Here is a 23779-nt window from a genome sequence, read left to right as displayed (position 1 = left end):
AAACTATTAAAGCAGAATTTCATAAATTCTTTAAAAATTTATATGCGGCCCCTGTAGTAAACAAACAAAATAAAAAGAATTTCTGGGAAAAATTAACACTCCCTAAACTTACTGTGGAAGATATGGAAATGTTGAATGCACCTATTACGGAACTAGAAGTAGCCCAAGCAATAGACAATCTTAAAATTGATAAAACTGCTGGCCCAGACCTTTTACCGGCAGAATTTTATAAAATCCTCAAAAATGAGGTCAATATCCCCCTAATGAATCTATTTAATGACTACTTATGTAAAGGCAGAATCTGTTCACCTAATTTTGCTGTCTCCAAAATTACTCTGATTCTTAAAAAGGGTAAGGATCCTGAAGAAATGGACTCCTATTGTCCAATATCTCTACTGAATTTGGACTATAAAATATACACATCCATCCTAGCATATAGACTGAAATTAATTATGGGTACGCTGATTCATGCGGATCAGGTCGGCTTTATGCCGCAAAGCAACGTCTCTGCAAATTTACGTAAATTATTCCTATTATTAGACTTTTTTGCAACATCTAAAAATAAGTCAAGTCAAGATTCTGCTATTCTATCAACGCCCAAAAAGCGTTTGACTTTTGGGTTTAATTAACAATTTATTTGGTATATTCGAGCAATATATTTAAATGCATCCTCCCTTCTAATGATAAATGGTTCAACCACTAGCCCATTTTCGATCAATACAGGAACGAGACAGGGATGCCCAATTTCGCCCTTACTTTTTAATTTAGCAATTGAACCTCTTGCTATTATACTTAGGGAAAAATTGAAGGGAATTAAGATGGGCCCTAAATCGATCAAAATCTTACCTTATGCAGATGACCTGCTACTTTTTCTTAATAATACCCAAATGGAAATACCTATGATCCTAGAGATAATAGCGCAGTTTGGGTCATTTTCTGGATACACAATTAATGTCACAAAATCAGAATTACTTTGGATAAGAGAATCTTACCAGAAACATTATACTCCCCCTTTCAAAATAGCAGAACAATTTATTACCTATCTTGGAATTAAAATTAGTATCAATTCTAGGGAATGGTATTCTTTAAATTATCCCCCTTTCTTTGAAAAAATTAAATTCGATTTGATGAAATGGGCTAACCTCCCTCTTTCATTGACGGCAAGAGTCAATATAATCAAGATGGATGTGCTACCTAAGCTGATGCACTTTATGCAAAACATCCCTATTCTTTTAACTAAAACAAATATAAAGTTTTTGGATAAGTGTGTCAGATCTTTTTTATGGGGGACAGGAAGGAAACAAATTGCCTTACATAAACTTTCACAATTAAGACAATTTGGTGGGCTAGCGCTTCCTAATTTTTCTATTTATAACAGTATTTGTCTAGCGAAAGTAGCCATGGACTGGCTCACTGGCGGGAGTTATGTGGCTTTTTTAGAAGCTGAACAAAATTTAATATTTCCCTTCTCTTTGAGTGCCTTACTACACTGTTCTAAAAGATATATGCCAAAGAAAATTAAGAAAAGAATTACTATATTCCATATTATACTTGCCTGGCAAGAAATACGGCACTATCTAAATTGTGATCCATTTATCTCTGAACTTTTGCTTATTGCAGGGAACCCCCGGTTTAGCCCTGGTATGCATAACCAAATTTTTAGGAATTGGGCAACCGTTGGGCTAACCCAACTGAAAGATATGGAATCTGCTAATATGTGCTCGTTTGAGAAGCTCAAAGAGCTTTTTCAACTTCAGAACTCAGACTTTTATGCATACTTACAAGTAAGACATTGGTATACTGAAATAACCAGAGTCAGTAATGCTGATTGGACACATTCAGGTATTACAATGGGTTTATCCTTATTTAAAATAGATAAACGTTCTATTAATTATTGGTATAAATTGCTGTTATCTAAAGCTGGCGAAGCCAATATTATGGGAATCTGTACAAAATGGCGTCCAGATATTCCAATCCTAGATGAAGAGAAAATAAAAGGTAGCATATCGGCTTTAGAAGAAGCCACATTATCAGCAAACTGGTGTGAAATCCATGTTAAAATACTAAATAGGACCTACATTACACCGTATAGATTAAACAAATGGTTCCCCTTAGTACAAAACCTTTGTCCGAGATGTTCTTCAATTGAAGCCGACCTGGTCCACATGTTCTGGAGCTGTCCGAAAATACAGCAATTTTGGAAACGTATACAATATTGGTTAGGTAAGGTGCTAGCTACGCATCTTGTATTAGAGCTTCAACATATAATTTTCTTAGTGGATTTCCGAGACAAATTATACAACAGGGAGTTCATTAACACAACAATCTTAGGGGGGAGGTATCTTATCCTCCAAAATTGGAAGAAGAAAAAGGCCCCCACTATTAATAACAACATTTTTACTTCAATCGCAATTTACAATTGAGCAGTTTGATACTATAAATAACACAGACAGCATGATAGGTTGGCTATAAAGTGGCTGGACTTTATTAAACTATATAAAAATAAGTATGTCCAGAGACAGTTACTTACGCCTCTGCATAATATGGGATTAGACATCTAGATTTCCGGGCTCGTCATACCCTTCAGTTTTTAATTTAATATCACCCCCCCCTCCTCTTTTTTTCTTTCTATCTTCTCTCTCTCTCTGTCCTCTTCTTTCTTTCTCTCTTTTTTCTCTACTTATCTTCTCCTTACTTCTCAATTAAAGAAACGTTCAAGTGTTCATAGTGGTTAAACCAAACCTGTATAGAAACTTAAGGTCGAGCATACTGCTACAGCTCCCACTACGTGAATGTGTAATATATCAAATTGAATTGTCGATACTGTGGAAGCCCGTAGAACAGTTCCGTTGAGTGAGATGTCTTTTTGTTGCTTTGTGTTGGTCTCATTCTTTTTTTTTTTTTTTTATTATATGCCCAGGAGGGAAATGGGTACATCTGATGCAATATACACTGCTCAAAAAAATAAAGGGAACACTAAAATAACACATCCTAGATCTGAATGAATAAAATATTCTAATTAAATACTTTTTTCTTTACATAGTTGAATGTGCTGACAACAAAATCACACAAAAATTAAAAAATGGAAATCAAAATTTTCAACCCATGGAGGTCTGGATTTGGTGTCACACTCAAAATTAAAGTGGAAAAACACACTACAGGCAGATCCAACTTTGATGTAATGTCCTTAAAACAAGTCAAAATGAGGCTCAGTAGTGTGTGTGGCCTCCACGTGCCTGTATGACCTCCCTACAACACCTGTGCATGCTCCTGATGAGGTGGCGGATGGTCTCCTGAGGGATCTCCTCCCAGACCTGGACTAAAGCATACACCAACTCCTGGACAGTCTGTGGTGCAAAGTGAAGTTGGTGGATGGAGCGAGACATGATGTCCCAGATGTGCTCAATTGGATTCAGGTCTGGGGAACGGGAGGGCCAGTCCATAGCATCAATGCCTTCGTCTTGCAGGAACTGCTGACACACTCCAGCCACATGAGGTCTAGCATTGTCTTGCATTAGGAGGAACCCAGGGCCAACCGCACCAGCATATGGTCTCACAAGGGGTCTGAGGATCTCATCTTGATACCTAATGGCAGTCAGGCTACCTCTGGCGAGCACATGGAGGGCTGTTCGGCCCCTCAAAGAAATGCCACCCCACACCATTACTGACCCACTGCCAAACTGGCCATGCTGGAGGATGTTGCAGGCAGCAGAACGTTCTCCACGGCGTCTCCAGACTGTCACGTCTGTCAAATGTGCTCAGTGTGCCCCTGCTTTCATCTGTGAAGAGCACAGGGCGCCAGTGGCGAATTTGCCAATCTTGGTGTTCTCTGGCAAATGTCAAACGTCCTGCACGGTGTTGGACTGTAAGCACAACCCCCACCTGTTGACGTTGGGTCCTCATACCACCCTCATGGAGTCTGTTTCTGACCGTTTGAGCAGACACATGCACATTTGTGGCCTGCTGGAGGTCATTTTGCAGGGCTCTGGCAGTGCTCCTCCTGTTCCTCCTTGCACAAAGGCAGAGGTAGCGGTCCTGCTGCTGGGTTGTTGCCCTCCTACGGCCTCCTCCACGTCTCCTGATGTACTGGCCTGTCTCCTGGTAGCGCCTCCATGCTCTGGACACTACGCTGACAGACACAGCAATCCTTCTTGCCACAGCTCGCACTGATGTGCCATCCTGGATGAGCTGCACTACCTGAGCCACTTGTGTGGGTTGTAGACTCCGTCTCATGCTACCACTAGAGTGCAAGCACCACCAGCATTCAAAAGTGACCATAACATCAGCCAGAAAGCATAGGAACTGAGAAGTGGTCTGTGGTCACCACCTGCAGAACCACTCCTTTATTGGGGGTGTCTTGCTAATTGCCTATAATTTCCACCTGTTGTCTATCCCATTTGCACAACAGCATGTGAAATTGATTGTCACTCAGTGTTGCTTCCTAAGTGGACAGTTTGATTTCACAGAAGTGTGATTGACTTGGAGATACATTGTGTTGTTTAAGTGTTCCCTTTATTTTTTTGAGCAGTGTATTTTTGCTATGCTCACTTAACTGATCTATGAAGATAGTACTATTGATGTATGATGCGACCTTATTAATAAAAATTATTGAATGTAAAAGAACAATAGAACTTTAAACTTTTCCATTTTATGTTCTCTTAAGCATCCACCCCCCCCCCCCCCTCTATGAAAGAAATTTGAAAAGGATATGGTATCAGCCTTCATTATTTCTTTACGTTCATCTTCTGCTAGGTGTTGAAGAAAAAAACAGTTCACAGTCTGTTAGATTACTTATTTTTTTCAATGCTGATTTAAGGGCCTTCTGCTGCGGCTGCTTGGTTTTCCTGATGGTTGTTTACCCCGTTTTCACCATCCTCTGACCGTAGAAAAAGTTGTAGTTGTTTTTGGCGTGTCAAAGAACTTTGGTCCAGTAGATGTCTGTAATCGTAGCTTGGCTGGGAATAGTAATGCTACTGTTCTTCCTTTGTCCATAAGCTGTCTGCAGTATGGTGAGAACTCTTGTCTCTTTCTGGTAACTTCTGAAGAGTAGTCTTGGAATATCAGAACCTTCTTTCCTTCAAATATGGGGGGCCCAAACTTCCGGTAAGCCCTGAGCAGTTCAACTTTATCTTTAAAGTACAGATATTTGATTAAGACATGTCTGGGTGTATCATTGGCGGTCTGTCCTGACCTAGGTTGCCCCACTCTGTGTGCTCTTTCTGCAATACAAGGAATGTTTGCCTCCGTCACCTTGAGTATTTGTGGAAGAACTGTTTCTGCGAAGTGAAGCAGGGTTGAGCTCTGCACTGTTTCTGGAAGTCCCACAATGCGCAGGTTGTTTCTACGAGACCTATTTTCTGTGTTTTGATGTTGCAATTGAGTCACTGTTTAAGATACTGCTCGGTGACGGTCATCGTGTTCTGAAACACGATGAACCGGAAATATTTTAAACCATAATTTCCTGTTTCACAGGGGTATAAATATGAGGCAACACATAGGCCAAATTCCCTTAGACAATGGGTATGACCAAGGAATATAGCTGTGATGTGAGGCAAAAGGTTGTTGATCTTCACAAAATGGGCTAAAAGAAAATAGCAATTTCCACCATCAGAGTAATAAATTAGAAGTTCTAGTCAACTGGAAATGTTATAAATCAACCTGGAAGAGAATGTGTGTCTATATTGTCTCAACACACTGTAAAGAGGAGGGTTCGAGTGGCCAAAATATCTCCAAGGATCACAGCTGGAAAATTGCAGAAATGAATTAAGACTTTGGTAAGAAAATCTCCCAAACTACAATCTGACATCACCACAAGTTGTTTGGAAGGATTTCAAGAAAAAAAAAACTCTGTTCTCATCCAAAAACAAACCTAAGTGTCTTCAGTTTGCCAGACACTACTGGAACTTCAAATGGGATTGGGTTATATGGTCACCAGGAGGTGGGTTTGGCGCACACAGAGAGGTAGCCATATGGAAAAGTGCCTTGTGCCACAGTTAAATGTGGTGGTGGCTCTTTAATGTTTTGAGGCTGTTTTACTGCCAAACGACCTGGACATATTGTTAGGATACATGGCATCATGGACTCTATCAAATATTAAATGAATACCTGACTGACTCTGCCAGAAAGCTTAAAATGGTCCGGGGTTGGATCTTCCAGCAGGAAAATGACTCAAAAAATACATCAAAATAACCACAAAAAATGGTTTACTGACCACAAAATCAATTTCCTGCCATGATTATCCCAGTCCCCTGACATGAATCCCATAGAAAACCTGTGGGGTGAACTATAGAGGAGAGTAAACCAGTGTTGAGCTCTGTATGGAGGAATGGTCTCAAATCCCTTGTCAGGTAGTCTCCAACCACATCAGGCATTATAGGAGAAGACTCAAATCTGTTATCTTGGCAAAAGGAGGTAGCACAAAGTATTTACTAAAAGTGTGCCAATAATTCTGCCACATATGTCTTTAACAAAGATTTTTTTTTATAAACCTGTGTTGTGATTGCAATTGTTTGATATCCATAAGAGCAGAGTATTTTGTGTATTTTTTTAACCAAAGATCAAAAGAATAAACAACAAAGACAATTTTTCACAGTCTTCTTTTCTCATATTTACCAAGGGTACGATTATTAGTAGAGGGCACTGTATTTAATAAAAACATACATTTGTAAGACAGCTTCTACTTGAGAGGAGGTGTGGTTACTAGTTTGCAACCTCTAGAACTATAATAAAACAAATACTTTTAATCCAATTGGTAAAACACATTTTGTTTTAATAAGAACTCTTGCTGGCGCTCACAACAATACAACAACAACAAATAATCTAAGTATTAAATATGTGCAATTATATCAAAAGCAATGAAAATGAAACTGTCCTTTATGGAATTTTGTAAAAAGATAAAAATGTGATTAGACTAAATCTTCTGCAATCTCTAATAAGAGACTAGCAGTAAGTGCTAAAGACGTATGAAACACTCACATTCTGTAGGTATACAAAACAACTTTGTACATAACCGGACCCCAAATCACCCCCCTCCTGCCCCTGTGCTCTGCACACATTAATTTAGCGTTCCTACGACATGCTCATCTTCATTTCCTTGTATTCTCTACTTCAATGCCTGCCAGAGCCAGAACTTTGTCACCTGTACCTAAACAAGGATTTGGACATGTTAGAAGCGATTTATACTTATGTATATTCTAATAATAGAATGCACAGGAAAAAAGGCAATGAAACACAATGTCTAAAAATCAAGAAGAAACACATCAAACTGAAAGGGACAATGAAGTCAATTTATACAGAGTACAAACTCTCAAACACTTTTTTAGTTTAATTCTGTTAAAGGGATAGTAAACCCAATTTTTTCTTTCGCGATTCAGATGGAGCATGAGATTTTAAGCACTTTTCTAATTTACTCCTATTATCAATTGTTCTTTGTTCTCATGCTATCTTGATTTGAAAAAGCAGTATTGTAACCTTTAGAGCCGGACTATTTTTTGTTCAACACCTGGGTAGCACTTGCTGATTTGTGGCTAAATGTAGCAAACCAATCAGCAAGTGCTACTCAGGTGCTGAACTAAAAATGGGCCGGCTCCTAACCTTTCATTACTGCTTTTTCAAATCAAGATAACATCAGAACAAAGAAAAATTGATAATAAGAGTAAATTAGAAAGTTGCTTAAAATTGCATACTCTGTCTGAACCATGAAAGAAAAAATTTGGGGTTAGTATCCCTTTAAAGGGACAGTCTACACCAAAATTGTTATTGTTTGAAAACATAGATAATCCCTTTATTACCACATTCCCCAGTTTTGCACAACCAACACTGTTATATTAATATACTTTTTACCTCTGTGATTACCTTGCATCTAAGCCTCTGCAGACTGCCCCCTTATCCCAGTGCTTTTGACAGACATGCAGTTTAGCCAATCAGTGCAGACTCCTAAATAACTCCACGGGAGTGGGCACAATTTTATCTATATGACACACATGAACTAGTACTATCTAACTTTGAAAAACTTTTAAAATGCTCTAAACTAAGAGGTGGTTTTAAATGGTTTAGAAATCAGTTTGAGCCTACCTAGGTTTAGTTTTTCAAAAATACTACAAAAGAGAACTAAGCAAATTTGATGATAAAAGTACATTCAAAAGTTGTTTAAAATTGCATGCCCTATCTGAATCATGAAAGTTTAATTTTGACTTTACTGTCCCTTTAAATGTACAATTTGTGATTCAGGTAAAATTACAACTTGTCAATTTCCCCCTTTTACTTGGTGTCCTTTACTAAAAAGTAGCTCCTTCCCATGAGTGCACACTGAGGTAGGCTCAAGAATGTGCACGTGTCTTGAGCACTACATGAATACCATTGTTACAAACACAGCAAGCTGCCATAAAATGCTAAAGGCACGTGCACACTACGGAGCACCTACCTTAGTATGCTCTCATGCACAGGAAAAAAGAAGAGAAAGAAGTACATTTGATAACAGAAGTACATTGGAAAGCTGTATACAATTGCACACTCTTTCTGAATAATGACTTTAATGTCCATTTAATAGTGATCTAATCCTAATATACTAGAGTCCTGCTTTAATTCTATTTAATGATAAATGCTGAAACAGGGTGTGGCTTTATGATTGACACATCACATGATGCCTGTTAGACGGTATTATAAAGTAGACAAAGTTTGTACAATTCATTTTAGCTAAACAGGTGGGGTGCCCATTAACTAGGCCCTAGGGAGAACGCTGTATATGCGCCAGTTTGCCTGGGTCTGTAGTAGTGCACGTGTACTCTTCAGAACACTTTTATTCTGAGCATGATCCCCTGGGGAGAACACTGTATATGCGCCAGTTTGCCTGGGTTGTAGTAGTGCACGTGTACTCTTCAGAGCATGTTTATTCTGCGCATGATCCACTGGGGAGAACACTGTATATGCGCCAGTTTGCCTGGGTTGTAGTAGTGCACGTGTACTCTTCAGAGCATGTTTATTCTGCGCATGATCCCCTGGGGAGAACATTGTATATGCGCCAGTTTGCCTGGGTTGTAGTAGTGCACGTGTACTCTTCAGAGCATGTTTATTCTGCGCATGATCCCCTGGGGAGAACACTGTATATGCGCCAGTTTGCCTGGGTTTGTAGTAGTGCACGTGTACTCTTTAGAGCACTTTTATTCTGAGCATGATCCCCTGGGGAGAACATTGTATATGCGTCAGTTTGCCTGGGTTTGTAGTAGTGCACGTGTACTCTTCACAGCATGTTTATTCTGCGCATGATCCCCTGGGGAGAACACGGTATATGCGCCAGTTTGCCTGGGGTTGTAGTTGTGTACGTGTACTCTTTAGAGCACTTTTATTCTGAGCATCATCCCCTAGGGAGGACACTGTATATACGCCAGTTTACCTGGGTTTGTAGTAGTGCACGTGTACTCTTCAGAGCACTTTTATGCTGAGCATGATCCCCTGGGGAGGACACTGTATATGCACCAGTTTGCCTGGGTTTGTAGTAGTGCACGTGTACTCTTCAGAGCACTTTTATTGTGAGCATGATACCCTGGGGAGAACGCTGTATATGCGCCAGTTTGCCTGGGTCTGTAGTAGTGCACGTGTACTCTTCACAGCACTTTTATTCTGAGCATGATCCCCTGGGGAGGACACTGTATATGCACCAGTTTGCCTGGGTTTGTAGTAGTGCACGTGTACTCTTCAGAGCACTTTTATTGTGAGCATGATACCCTGGGGAGAACGCTGTATATGCGCCAGTTTACCTTTGGTTTGTAGTAGTGCACGTGTACTCTTCAGAGCACTTTTATTCTGAGCATGATCCCCTGGGGAGGACACTGTATATGCACCAGTTTGCCTGGGTTTGTAGTAGTGCACGTGTACTCTTCACAGCACTTTTATTCTGAGCATGATCCCTTGGGGAGACACTGTATATGCGCCAGTTTACCTGGGTTTGTAGTAGTGCACGTGTACTCTTCAGAGCATGATCCCCTGGGGAGAACACTGTATATGCGCCAGTTTGCCTGGGTTTGTAGTAGTGCACGTGTACTCTTCGGAGCACTTTTATTCTGAGCATGATCCCCTAGGGAGAACACTGTATATGCGCCAGTTTGCCTGGGTCTGTAGTAGTGCACGTGTACTCTTCACAGCACTTTTATTCTGAGCATGATCCCCTGAGAACACTGTATATGCGCCAGTTTGCCTGAGTTTGTAGTAGTGCACGTGTACTCTTCATATCACTTTTATTCTGAGCATGATCCCCTGAGAACACTGTATATGCGCCGGTTTGCCTGGGTTTGTTGTAGTGCACGTGTACTCTTCAGAGCACTTTTATTCTCAGCATGATCCCCTAGGGAGAACACTGTATATACGCCAGTTTGCCTGGGTCTGTAGTAGTGCACGTGTACTCTTCAGAGCACTTTTATTCTCAGCATGATCCCCTAGGGAGAACACTGTATATACGCCAGTTTGCCTGGGTCTGTAGTAGTGCACGTGTACTCTTCGGAGCACTTTTATTCTGAGCATGATCCCCTAGGGAGAACACTGTATATACGCCAGTTTGCCTGGGTCTGTAGTAGTGCACGTGTACTCTTCAGAGCACTTTTAATCTCAGCATGATCCCCTGTGGAAGAACACTGTATATGCGCCAGTTTGCCTGGGTTTGTAGTAGTGCATGTGTACTTTTCAGAGCACTTTTATTCTGAGCATGATCCCCTGGGGAGAACACTGTATATGCGCCAGTTTTCCTGGGTCTGTAGTAGTGCACGTGTACTCTTCAGAGCACTTTTAATCTCAGCATGATCCCCTGGGGAGAACACTGTATATGCGCCAGTTTGCCTGGGTTTGTAGTAGTGCATGTGTACTTTTCAGAGCACTTTTATTCTGAGCATGATCCCCTGGGGAGAACACTGTATATGCGCCAGTTTTCCTGGGTCTGTAGTAGTGCACGTGTACTTTTCAGAGCACTTTTATTCTGAGCATGATCTCCTGGGGAAAACACTGTATATGCACCAGTTTGCCTGGGTCTGTAGTAGTGCATGTGTACTCTTCACAGCACTTTTATTCTGAGCATGATCCCCTGAGAACACTGTATATGCGCCAGTTTGCCTGAGTTTGTAGTAGTGCACGTGTACTCTTCACAGCACTTTTATTCTGAGCATGATCCCCTGAGAACACTGTATATGCGCCAGTTTGCCTGAGTTTGTAGTAGTGCACGTGTACTCTTCATATCACTTTTATTCTGAGCATGATCCCCTGAGGAGAACACTGTATATGCGCCGGTTTGCCTGGGTTTGTTGTAGTGCACGTGTACTCTTCAGAGCACTTTTATTCTCAGCATGATCCCCTAGGGAGAACACTGTATATACGCCAGTTTGCCTGGGTCTGTAGTAGTGCACGTGTACTCTTCGGAGCACTTTTATTCTGAGCATGATCCCCTAGGGAGAACACTGTATATACGCCAGTTTGCCTGGGTCTGTAGTAGTGCACGTGTACTCTTCAGAGCACTTTTAATCTCAGCATGATCCCCTGGGGAGAACACTGTATATGCGCCAGTTTGCCTGGGTTTGTAGTAGTGCACGTGTACTTTTCAGAGCACTTTTATTCTGAGCATGATCTCCTGGGGAAAACACTGTATATGCACCAGTTTGCCTGGGTCTGTAGTAGTGCACGTGTACTCTTCACAGCACTTTTATTCTGAGCATGATCTCCTGGGGAGGACACTGTATATGCACCAGTTTGCCTGGGTTGTAGTAGTGCACGTGTACTCTTCACAGCACTTTTATTCTGAGCATGATCCCCTGGGGAGAACACTGTATATGCGCCAGTTTGCCTTGGTCTGTAGTAGTGCACGTGTACTCTTCACAGCACTTTTATTCTGAGCATGATCCCCTGGGGAGAACACTGTATATGCGCCAGTTTGCCTTGGTCTGTAGTAGTGCACGTGTACTCTTCAGAGCATGTTTATTCTGAGCATGATCCCCTGGGGAGGACACTGTATATGCACCAGTTTGCCTGGGTTTGTAGTAGAGCACGTGTACTCTTCAGAGCACTTTTATTCTGAGCATGATCCCCTGGGGAGAACACTGTATATGCGCCAGTTTGCCTGGGTCTGTAGTAGTGCACGTGTACTCTTCAGAGCACTTTTACTCTGAGCATGATCCCCTGGGGAGGACACTGTATATGCGCCAGTTTGCCTGGGTCTGTAGTAGTGCACGTGTACTCTTCAGAGCACTTTTATTCTGAGCATGATCCCCTGTGGAAGAACACTGTATATGCACCAGTTTGCCTGGGTCTGTAGTAGTGCACGTGTACTCTTCAGAGCACTTTTACTCTGAGCATGATTCCCCTGGGGAGAACGCTGTATATGTGCCAGTTTGCCTGGGTCTGTAGTAGTGCACGTGTACTCTTCAGAGCACTTTTACTCTGAGCATGATCCCCTGTGGAAGAACACTGTATATGCACCAGTTTGCCTGGGTCTGTAGTAGTGCACGTGTACTCTTTAGAGCACTTTTATTCTGAGCATGATCCCCTGGGGAGAACGCTGTATATGTGCCAGTTTGCCTGGGTCTGTAGTAGTGTACGTGTACTCTTCACAGCACTTTTATTCTGAGCATGATCCCCTGAGAACACTGTATATGCGCCAGTTTGCCTGGGTTTGTAGTAGTGCACGTGTACTCTTCACAGCACTTTTATTCTGAGCATGATCCCCTGGGGAGAACACTGTATATGCGCCAGTTTGCCTGGGTTTGTAGTAGTGCACGTGCACTCTTCAGAGCATGTTTATTCTGAGCATGATCCCCTAGGGAGAACGCTATATATGCGCCAGTTTGCCTGGGTTTGTAGTAGTGCACGTGTACTCTTCAGAGAACTTTTATTCTGAGCATGATCTACTCTATAGAAATCATAATACAGTCAGGATGTGTCAAGTAGACAAACCACTTGTATAACACTAATTAGATCATGGTGCAGAGCAGAATATCTCAAGCAGCTAACGTACAGCCAGTATTTGCTTTATTTTTCATATGGTCAGCTGAATGACAATAATAGTTTTGGAGACAGTAAAAAATAGAGACTTACCCAAACCTTCTGAGACCTTCTGAAACTGGCTGAGAGCAGCTCCTGCATGCTCAGCGAGGAAAGATTCATCTTCAGGTGTCAACTACATGAAAATCAAATGATATACATCAGACAGGTAAAAGCAGATATCATGCAGAGGATTTAACAAGGGCTGGAATAAGTTTGTTTGTTTTCTTTTTTTTAGTAATTAAAGAGAAATTTAGAGCAACACAACCCCTTTAGCAAAGAGCAGCTGAAAAAAACTGTCTCTGAAGAATGGCAGAACATCTGTCCAGAAGGCTGTGCAACCCTGGTATCCTCATGCTGAGTAGGATTGAGTCTGTTATCAAAAATGAAAGGTGCACATACAATAGAAAAATAAAAGATTGAATTGCATAAATGAAAGATGCACTGACTTTTATTACACTGAATATATATTTATCACTGGGTTTAAACCTGCCCTCGGCCCTCCACAACAGGCCAGATTATGAGGATATCTGAACTGGAGCACAGGTGAAATAATCAGCTGATTAGTAACCATGGTTATTTTACCAGCTCTCACCCAAGGTAATCCTGAAGATCTGGCATGTTGGGGAGGTATAAGGACAGGTTTGTTTGAAAGCCAGTGATATAGATATATAAAGCTCTGGAAAAAAATAAGAGACCACTCCAAAATGATCAGTTTCTATGGTTTTACTATTTATAGGTTTGTGTTTGTAGAATAAAACAAGAAGGTTCATTTTACTCAAACTACTGACAACATTGCTTCCAAATTCCACATAAAAAATATTGTCATTTAGAGCATTTATTTGCAGAAAATGACAACTGTTCAAAATAACAAAATGATGCCGTGTTTTCAGACTTCGAATAATGCACAGAAAACAAGTTCATTTTTAAACAACACAATACTAAAGTTTTGACTTAGCAAGAGTTTAGAAATCAATACTTGGTGAAATAACCCTGATTTTCAATCACAGCTTGCATGCCCTCCACCAGTCTTTTCACATTGCTGCTGGGTGACTTATGCCACTCCCAAAGCAAAAATTCAAGCAGCTCGGCTTTGTTTGATGGCTTGTGACCATCCATCTTCCTCTTGATAACATCATAGGGGTCTCAATGGGGTTCAGGTCTGGAGATTGGGCTGGCTATGACAGGTCTTGATCTGGTGGTCCTCCATACACACCTTGATTGAACTGGATGTGTGGCATGGAGCATTGTACTGAGTTGGGGAACATTGTCAGAGCAGAAGGAAGCAAGTTTTCTTCCAGATAACCTTGTACGTGGCATGATTCATTTGTCCTTAACAAAGATAAACCTCTCTGATTTCAGCCTTGTTGAAGCACCCCAAGATCATCACTGATCCTCCACCAAATTTCACAGTGGGTGCGAGACACCGTGGCTTGTAGGCCTCTCCAAGACTCCGTCTAACCATTAAACAACCAGGTGTTAGGCAAAGCTGAATATTGGACTCAGCAAAAATTACCTTACTCCAGTCCTCTACGTTCCAATCCTTATGGTCTTTTGCAAACCTCAGCCTCGCTCTTCTTTGCTTCTCATTGATGAAAGGCTTTTTTCTAGCTTTGCAAGACTTCGCACTGCCACTAGGAGTCTGTTTCGAACCATCGTTGCCATTGACTACCATTTGCCATTCTTTTTGTAGGTCACTTGATGTCATCCTACAGTTGTTGAGTGACATTTGAGTTAGCAGTCATCTAGGGCAGTTAAGAGTCCTTTCCACCCTCTGCCGGTCTGTAGCTTTGTTGTCCACAATGTCTGCTGCTTGACATAGTTCTTATGAGTCGTCATCTTTGAAATTTTAAGGATAGAAGACACCTGACCCTCACTGTATTCCTCTGCCAGTAAAGCCAGAACTGAACCCTTCTTTTCCTCACATAAAACTTTTCTTTTCAACTCTTATGGCATGATCAATAATCATTTTTTGCTTTCAATAACTTTTGAGGCACTACTAGCACTGTTTTTGCCACCCAGTTGGTCCTATTGCAAAAGGATAGTGATGACCAAAATAGTAGTATATACAATAAATGCTCTAAATGACAATATGTTATTTGGTAATTGGGAGAAATGTTGTCAGTAGTTTTTAGAATAATACAAAAATGTGCATTTAACTCACATACCTATAAATAGTAAAACCAGAGAAACTAATAATTTTTTTATTTTTTTTTACTCTTTTTATTGAGGAAAAAGAAAAAGTTTACAAGTGCGGAATCGGGTTACATTGTCCGCAATTACATTTTTCACAATAAGAGCATGAAAACCTAGATATAAAATGCAAAATAAAATTGCCTGTATGGTAAAATAACAAAATAAATTTAAATCCTTAATTTTCTACCTCCATATCATACATGAGGCCACTCTTGGACCTCTAACATATGTATTATAAGGAGTAGTAGGAGGGTTACATTGATATAAGGCCCCTTTTGGACCTTCAATATGCTAATAAAACACATCAGTTATGAGAGTTACATTAACTTCTAGCTTATTAGGTATATATGAAGAAAACACATCCTATAAAGGCACAAAAGTAATTATCTATTAAAAGAGACAGATTACAAAAGGGACAAAATAAGAAGAGGAGGTCGCCAGGTTATGTAGTCGTAGAAAAACCTCAAATAAAATAGTTACCAAAAAGGGGCTAAACACTATAGAGGTATACATAGAGGAGCACAAAATCATAAGAATATGTTGATGACAGTTATATCTTCAAGCATTTCAGTAAGCACATCATAAGCATGCAACTTGTATAATAGGGTAAAATTAAACAAGAAGGATAGTAACTTCCAGGAAAATGAGTAAGAAACGATAGTCTCCGTCCCCTTAATAATCAAGAACTAGGAGGACCACCCAGTTTAGGATCGTACTTAACTAGTGTTTAGAATTGTTCAGAGACTTGTTGCAAATAGATAGGTATTACAACAGACGAGCACCTATCATGGTCATATAGAAACAGAGTACACCAAACCAGTTTAAATAAGTATATAGAATGGGAAACATCAAATGATCATCTAGTAATATACAGAGGTAGGGAATGATCATTTCGGGACTCTACCAAGTAATAGGAGTATGAAGGTTTCATTATACTTTTAAGTTACCTTATTATCTAAAAAGAGTATGGTTCAGCTCAGAGTAAGTGAACCTTAGACCACTCCTCTCAGATAATTTAACGTGCTACACAGTACTGCCCCGGTCGCTGACAATACAGTTTTAGCACAAAGATTTCTAAGTAATTTAAGTACAGGCAAGCAATACATAGGGAAAATGATTAACATTATAGGACATGGTATAACTAACTTCCATATCAAATACGCTGAACTGTATAAGTAATATAGCAACAAATGTTTGTCCCTTAGAAAAAGTAAACAGAGGCAAAAGCTTTCAAATAATCTCGCTAAATATACCATCTAGTTGAGCCCTTTCAATCCTGGAACTAATGTGCATATTATTAAACAAAAAAAAACAAAACAAAAAAAAAAAAAGAACTGGACCGCTACCCATCAAACTATACATTCTTCATCTAATAAGTCTCTCATAGATACAACAAATTCGAGAAATATTTTCACCGGCGAGATCTTTTCAGTTCCATCTTATCAGAGACTCTCACTTTAATCTATCCCACTTCTTATCCTATGCGGGACTTTAGTTTTCCCCCCAAGGCTAAACATCGATCAGCCCAGCCAGAAACACCAGCCAAATGAAAGTTTCCACTGTCAGCAACTATATACGGTGAAGCACTTATGTTGTACACATAATTTGTAAAGGCAGCAAAGTCAGTAAATATGTTCACTAGAATGAAGCGTTGTGTAATAATGCGAACCATGTCCTGCTTGCTATGCTTACTGTGAGAGTTAGCTGTCGGCATCTCCACAGATATTGCGTCTTCTACTGAACCTCCATGCCTGTCCTCAGGCACTATCTGAACTAGGAAATATATCACCTCACAATCTCCAACCACTTGGCTCGCTTGTGCGATCCAGTGCTCTGTAGCACCGCAACTCTCCATGATCGCCTCGGATTCCTGCGAGATTTGTGTGTCCACCTTAGGTACTAAGTGGCTGGTATTGCAGTCCTGTGTGGGTATACTCAAAAAGAGTTCCTTCAGTTGACGTCCCAAGCTGCTGAAATGGTCATCGACGAGCTGCAGGGACCGTCTTTCCCAGTCATCTAAAAGCTCTCCAGGTTTCACAGCATAAGAACATGGGTTGTGTATAAAAGACATCGTTGCACTCACAGTGGTATTTGGCATAGGGCGAAATAAGTCTCTGTCCACTTACAAAAAATAAACAGATTGCTTATTCTCACATAAGATGTTCTAAAGTTTTGGCAATTCTTCAGCGCAAACGGCTGGATAATCTGACATATCAGAATAAAGTGGGGGGGTAGAGAAAGGACCAGGCCGTTTCAAGGCCTCTGCTGCGCACCTCCTCAAATCAGGTCTGCCTGTGCTCGTGAATATATGTAAATCTTATAAATCCATTCAGCAAGTATTTCTTTACATCTATTTCTTGTATAAAGATAAAAGTTGCCAGTCTAAGCAGATCTATCCACTCCAGCAGATCTATCCACTCCAATGTTCCACAGCATTCAAAAGGCAGCCATCTTAGTCGCTGGTAGGACACGCCCCCCCCCCAAACTAATAATTTTGCGGTGGTCTCTTAATTTTTTCCAGAGCTGTATATATTTATACATATACAGGTAGAAAACCGTTTATCCAAACTGCTTAGGACAGGAAAAGGATTGGAATTTGGAATATTTGTATCTGGGATAGATTGGAGCGTGATGGGACCAAGTGTAAACAACAGTATCTTATGTAATGTAGGTAATATTTACATGTCATAATACAGCTTATACATGTAACCTAATGGTAGCTTTATATAATTTTTAAACACTTTTGTATTTATAGTACCCTCAGAAAGACAGTACAGTACTGTAATCAGAAAGATTGTATTTTCTGCTTTCGATAAATATAGACTATTATTTGCATTTTAGAACACACAAAAAACAAAAAGATTGTGACTTAAAGGCAGGAAAAAAAATTAGTAATTTTTGATCATTTAAAAAAATTAATAATTATTAAAAAATTTGGATTTCAGAATAAGTTTGGAATTCCTGATTTGGGTATATATATATATATATATATATATCACGGAAGGGGACTGCACAATAGCACTCTCAGGAAGCTGCACTGTCCCCAGAGTCACAGGACTGGGTGCAAGGCCCACAGGGAAAATTACAAAACAAATTAATACAGCACACAGAGAAAGCCCAGCACTCACTTACAAACTCTCAGCTAAGATTAGAAGCAAAAATGGAAGAGTTAGTTACCGCAGCTGGCCAAATAGGATAAGCCCAGGTACCACGTCAAGGTCTCTTCCAAAACCTGAGTCCCTAAACATTGTGCATTGTGTGGCTGTTTAGGGACTCAGGTTTTGGAAGAGACCTTGATGTGGTATATATATATATATACACACACACAAACACACATATACAGTGTATGTGCAAGTTGCTAATTACACCGATTTTGTGCGGCACAACTTTATTTACCTTCTCTCCTAGTTTTCGTAACGCAGTGAGAATTTCCCCTTTCTGCTGTGTGTAGATGTCTCGCCCCAGTTTACCCACCATCAAGTCCCGGTCCATCTAGGAAGATAAAAAAAATATTCCCTGAACTCTCCATAATACATTGTTTATATGCAGTTATTGTAACGTATCACACCTCTGATAGTCGTGTCCTTAGCTGCCCAGGCTGTTTCTTTGCAAACATTCTAATAACTTCAGGGGTCTTAAACGCTTGGCTGATTGCTGCTTGAATTGCCTAGAAAAAAATAAAATAAAAAGCAAAAATATGTGATGTAATATTTAAAAGGGACAGTCAACACCAGAATTTTTGTTGTTTTAAAAGATAGATAATCCCTTAATTACACCAATTCCCCAGTTTTGCATAACCAACAGTTATAATTATACACGTTTTACCTCTGTAATTACCTTGTATCTAAGCCTCAGCAGACTGCCCCCCTTATTTCAGTTCTTTTGACAGACTTGCATTTTAGCCAATCAGAGCTGACTCCATGGTAAATTCACGTGCATGAGCTCAATGTTATCTATATGAAACACGTGAACTAATGCCCTCTAGTGGTGAAAAACCTATCAAAATGCATTTAGATTAGAGGCGGCCTTCAAGGTCTAAGAAATTAGCATATGAACCTCCTAGGTTTAGCTTTCAACTAAGAATACCAAGAGAACGAAGCAAAATTGGTGATAAAAGGAAATTGGAAAGTGGTTTAAAATTACATGCCCTATTTGAAAAATGAAAGTTTTTTTGGGACTTGACTGTCCCTTTAACGTTTCAGTTACTTTCAAATTATTTGTACAAATTTCTTCTGTACAACTAAAACACATTTACTAAGGGCCTAAAAAATCCCACGAGCAAGGGAGTCATGGGTTTTCCAGTTCTGAGAAGTGGAAGTGCACACTCCAGACTTGACAAGGATAACCCTGCTACAAATCTGTCCCTAATTGCCTCCAGCAAAAGGAACATTTTGCAACTGTCATTGGAAGAAGCTGCAAAAGGACTATAGTGTGTGTAGTTTTTGGTACAACAGAGAGGCACTTTTGACTTTAGCATCTTGCATGTTGCTATTTTGTTTGTGTGAAGCATTTAAGTAAAAAGTGGTCTGACTTTAAATTGTGAGTTGCCTAACTCTGGGGACACTGCTTGTTTTCTCACCAGCTGCATCCCGCTGAGCTCATCTACAAGTGTCATATTTCCAGACATGATCTTTTTCAATGAATCATTAAACTCGCTCAGCTGCTCCAATGTTTCCTTCTTTGTTTCTTCATACTCGTCAGCATCCAGTTCATCTCTAGGGGAAAAAACAAAATATGAAATAAAGGTGGAATCGAATTGCTTTCAGCAGGAGATAACTGCTTGCTGTGCACATCATTTTACTTTACAAGAGTGACCCAAGTAGGTGCTTATGCTTAGATACAGAGAGCAAATTTTCAAAGAGGGGGGGCATCTGCTCCCACTTCACCTATGACAGCAGCCTGTAAACAGACAGTGAACTTGCTCCACAAAATACTGGTTCAATTTCTAGTAAACATGGCATTGCTAAAAAAAAATAGCCCCTCACTCTTTAAAAATATATGAAAAAATAAGGGGTCAAAACCCAGGCGGCTATTACCATAGCAACAACCACCACTTGACAGAATCATAAGTATATGGAACATACTCCTAGGGGGAGGGTCCAAAGCAAATTGATGCTTAAATAGAAAGCACACAACAGTCTAAAAGTGGCTTCAGCAAAGGAGTGAGCTATGGCTCAGCATTAAAAGGGTTAAAGGACCAGTAAATACAGTAGATTTGCATAATAAACAAATGCATGATAAAAAGACAATGCAATAGCAGTCTAAACTTCAAATTAGTAGTAGATTTTTTTTTCTGATAAATTTCAAAGTTATGTCTATTTCTACTCCCCCTGTATCAAGTGACAGCCATCAGCCAATCACAAATGCATATATGTCCAAAAAAGTAATTTGGAGACTAAATCCAAACTCCAAGTGTGCATAAGTGATCCCAGGGATCAGCATTCATTTCCACTGAGAAGTAATCCCTGGGATCACTTATGCACCATTTGGAGTTGGGATTTAGTCTCCAATTGACTTTTTTGCACTAACACATGGGTTTTTGTTTGATTTATTATTGTTTGTGTTCTAACAGGTTAACAATTTTCTTTTTGTGTACAAATGCATATATGTATATTCTGTGAAATATTGCACATGCTCAGTAGAAGCTAGTGACTCAAAATGTGCACATTTTTTTAATGGAAGTACATTGGAAAGTTGTTTAAAATTGTATAATCTATCTGAATCATGAAAGTTTAATTTTGACTTGAGTGTCCCTTTAACACAACAAAATAGTACAATTCTATTTTATTATACAGTTTTTTATTATATATTTCCAGATACAATCAGTGCAGGGAAACAAAGAAAATGTGAAATACAATTACCAGTAAAGCCACAATAATATTTTAAATGGTTATGTAAACAACAGACAGTTAGTACAGATGTACAGTCAGCAGTTTCATTCACTGCCGAATACGGTAGTAGGAGGCGCTTTCGGAGTCTTATATCCTCTTGTACAAGTGAAACACACTAAGGTCTGTGCAAAACCAGATCAAGGCTCCTACTTCTACATTCAGCAGTGAACGAAACTGCTGGATGCACACATCTATTAGTTATAGAGTGTTGTAACGTTAGATAAAACAAATAGACTTCCAATAAAAGAGGTTGGAATAATGTTAATGTTTTCTAGCTCTGGGAGTGTAACTGTTGCCTGTAACACCTGCCAGTGCTACACACAGACAGCAGCCGCACGGTAGTGAAAACACCTAGACACAACAGTAAAAGTACTCAAACAAGTATCACAAAGTCATTTACCTGCACTCTTCCAGATCCTGGAGTTGCTGCATTAGCCGATCCAACTGCTCTTCCAAATTCTGCCTCAGTTTGCTGGTTTCTGTCTTTCCTCTGGACGCCATTTTAATTTCTACTCAAAACGTAAAAACAACAAAATAAAAAAGCAAAACGTTTATATAAATTTAAACATGTGGTCAATAAAATGTCATAGTACAAAATTAATTCAGATCATGTAATTTTATCACTAACAACACAATAAGTCTATGAGTTTAACCCCCACAAAGGGTTAAAGAGACAACATTTTAACTTATATCTTCCTTTTTTTGCTTATGTGTTTATGTGATATTTTCTAGTCTGCTGTTTACAAATATGCTGCATTACTTTAGCATATGGTAACGTTACTTGAATAAAAGTGCACAGGAATAATAATAAAATAATAATCACCAAACAGGTAAATAAATAGATTCACTTTTGTACCTACATTGACAGGTCTGACAACTGTCACCTTATCTTGGAACTATTTTCCTAATTTTAATGCTCATTTCACACATTTATGTCATTTGATTTTCCAGGCTTTATGTAACTCTTTCCCATTCCCACAGAATAAACACAGGAATCATCAAAGTAATTTACTACGGTTTCTTGTCCAATACATATAATAAATTACAATATAAATGTGATCATTTATTTATAAATACTGCATATAAGATGTTGCTAATAAATGCAGGATCACAGATTACAAGAAAAAACATTTCCCCATCCCTGTTAACTACCAAAAACTGTATATAAAAAAAAAATCTAAAACAAAAAAAACAACCTTTTCAGTATCAACATGCTTTCTTTCTCTTCTGGCAATAAAATATATGCAGTCACTTTTAGAGGAACATATTGGAATTCATACAAAGCCAGTTACCATCCTCTATGTACAAAATGTGACTTTCCTAAACCAATAAGGAAATGTTTTCTATTAATACATATCATGTGAGAAAACTGTGGTGTGTCATGCGAAATTTCCAAGGACTATTTAAACTTATACCAAACCAAACATTAGTGAATTAAATGATTCACTAGCACAGTTTTACTGTAACATAAAAACTGGTTAAAGTATTAAGGAAACTATTTTAAAATTGAACCAGTGATGAAGCAAAAGGGTGGATCCCTTTATTGGTATTATAATTTTTATTATTGCTGGAAAACGCATTGTATCTGCTTTATAAGCAAACTTACGGGTACAGTCATATCATAAGGAAATGGCTGTAATTTCTCTCCTGTGGCAAGAGGATGAATCAGGCATATCCAGCCTAAGGCCACATTGCAGCCTTCTAGTGTTTATGTGGCCTTCACTCCTACAAGCTCAGTAATGAATGACCCAGGGAGCACATTTCAAGCACTCTGATCTTATGATAACATTAGAACTCTCCTAGTAAAAGAGAAATGGGATTTGATGCAATTGCAGGATACAGAATATCAGATGAGGTTAGTCTTGGCCAGTACAATAATACAGACACAGTGTATAACATTATCAGGCAGAGTATTATGGCCATTGATCACATGTATGTACAGTATAAATACTGTAGCAGCTTGGCCTAACGAATAATGATATAGATATCATATAGTATGTTGACATTGTGTCCCCTTTTGAGGAAGCATAGCATAGTCCGTATATAAAATGCTCTTTAAAGCACCGTGATTTAAATACAATGATCCCCCAATCATTTGAATTCCTGCTGTTATCATGTTATTATGAGTAATGCATTGTTACTGTGATTAAATGGGCAGGAGGGTGGATGCTGAATGAATAGCTGTGAATCTTTTCATGTAATATGTTACAGCTTCCCACGCGTGGCAGTTTTTGTGTCTGTTCTATAGCGATGACAACAATAAACAAAGCAACCATAGTAAAACAAAACGCAGCCATATTGCTCCTCCCTACCTGATTCCGGAAAAGGCTTAACTTCTGAAAGGGCACTTCCGTTTGCGTCACAGCTGAATAACTAATAGGAAGACTAGAGAGTCTTGGTAGCCAATCGGAGTAGAGGTGGTGTGTCAGAGAACTTGTTCCCCCAGCGGAGGGTGAGTAGCTGAGCCATAACGCATGGGCTTGTTAGTTCTGTCAGACTGTAAAGACACATTGTAATCCTGGTATCATTCCGCCTGTCAGTGATAAGTTCCTGTTATAATATCATTCCGCGTAGGAGTATGACATCATGGCTCTGGCCCTTTTACTTGGTGTCATTACACAGAGTGCACGCGCTAACCTCGGGTACTTTTATTAACCTTTAAAACTAACAAATGTACT

General features: G+C 39.5%; 1 protein-coding gene across 1 annotated transcript; it reads right to left on the bottom strand.

Moving 5' to 3' along the window:
- Positions 1–6748: 6748 nt before the first annotated feature.
- On the bottom strand, positions 6749–23453 carry LOC128639221 (protein LZIC). The gene is made up of 7 exons (XM_053691494.1): positions 23414–23453; positions 21502–21610; positions 19790–19925; positions 18779–18877; positions 18607–18702; positions 13069–13150; positions 6749–7144 (listed from the first exon to the last, which is right to left on the bottom strand). Exons 2-7 carry the CDS (start codon positions 21600–21602, stop codon positions 7086–7088), a joined length of 573 nt encoding a protein of 190 aa, XP_053547469.1. The 5' UTR covers positions 21603–21610; positions 23414–23453; the 3' UTR covers positions 6749–7085.
- Between the last annotated feature and the right edge of the window lie 326 nt (positions 23454–23779).

Source organism: Bombina bombina, chromosome 8 (assembly GCF_027579735.1).
Source record: "Bombina bombina isolate aBomBom1 chromosome 8, aBomBom1.pri, whole genome shotgun sequence".
Taxonomy (NCBI): domain Eukaryota; kingdom Metazoa; phylum Chordata; class Amphibia; order Anura; family Bombinatoridae; genus Bombina; species Bombina bombina.
This window is presented reverse-complemented; position numbering and strand designations above follow the sequence as displayed.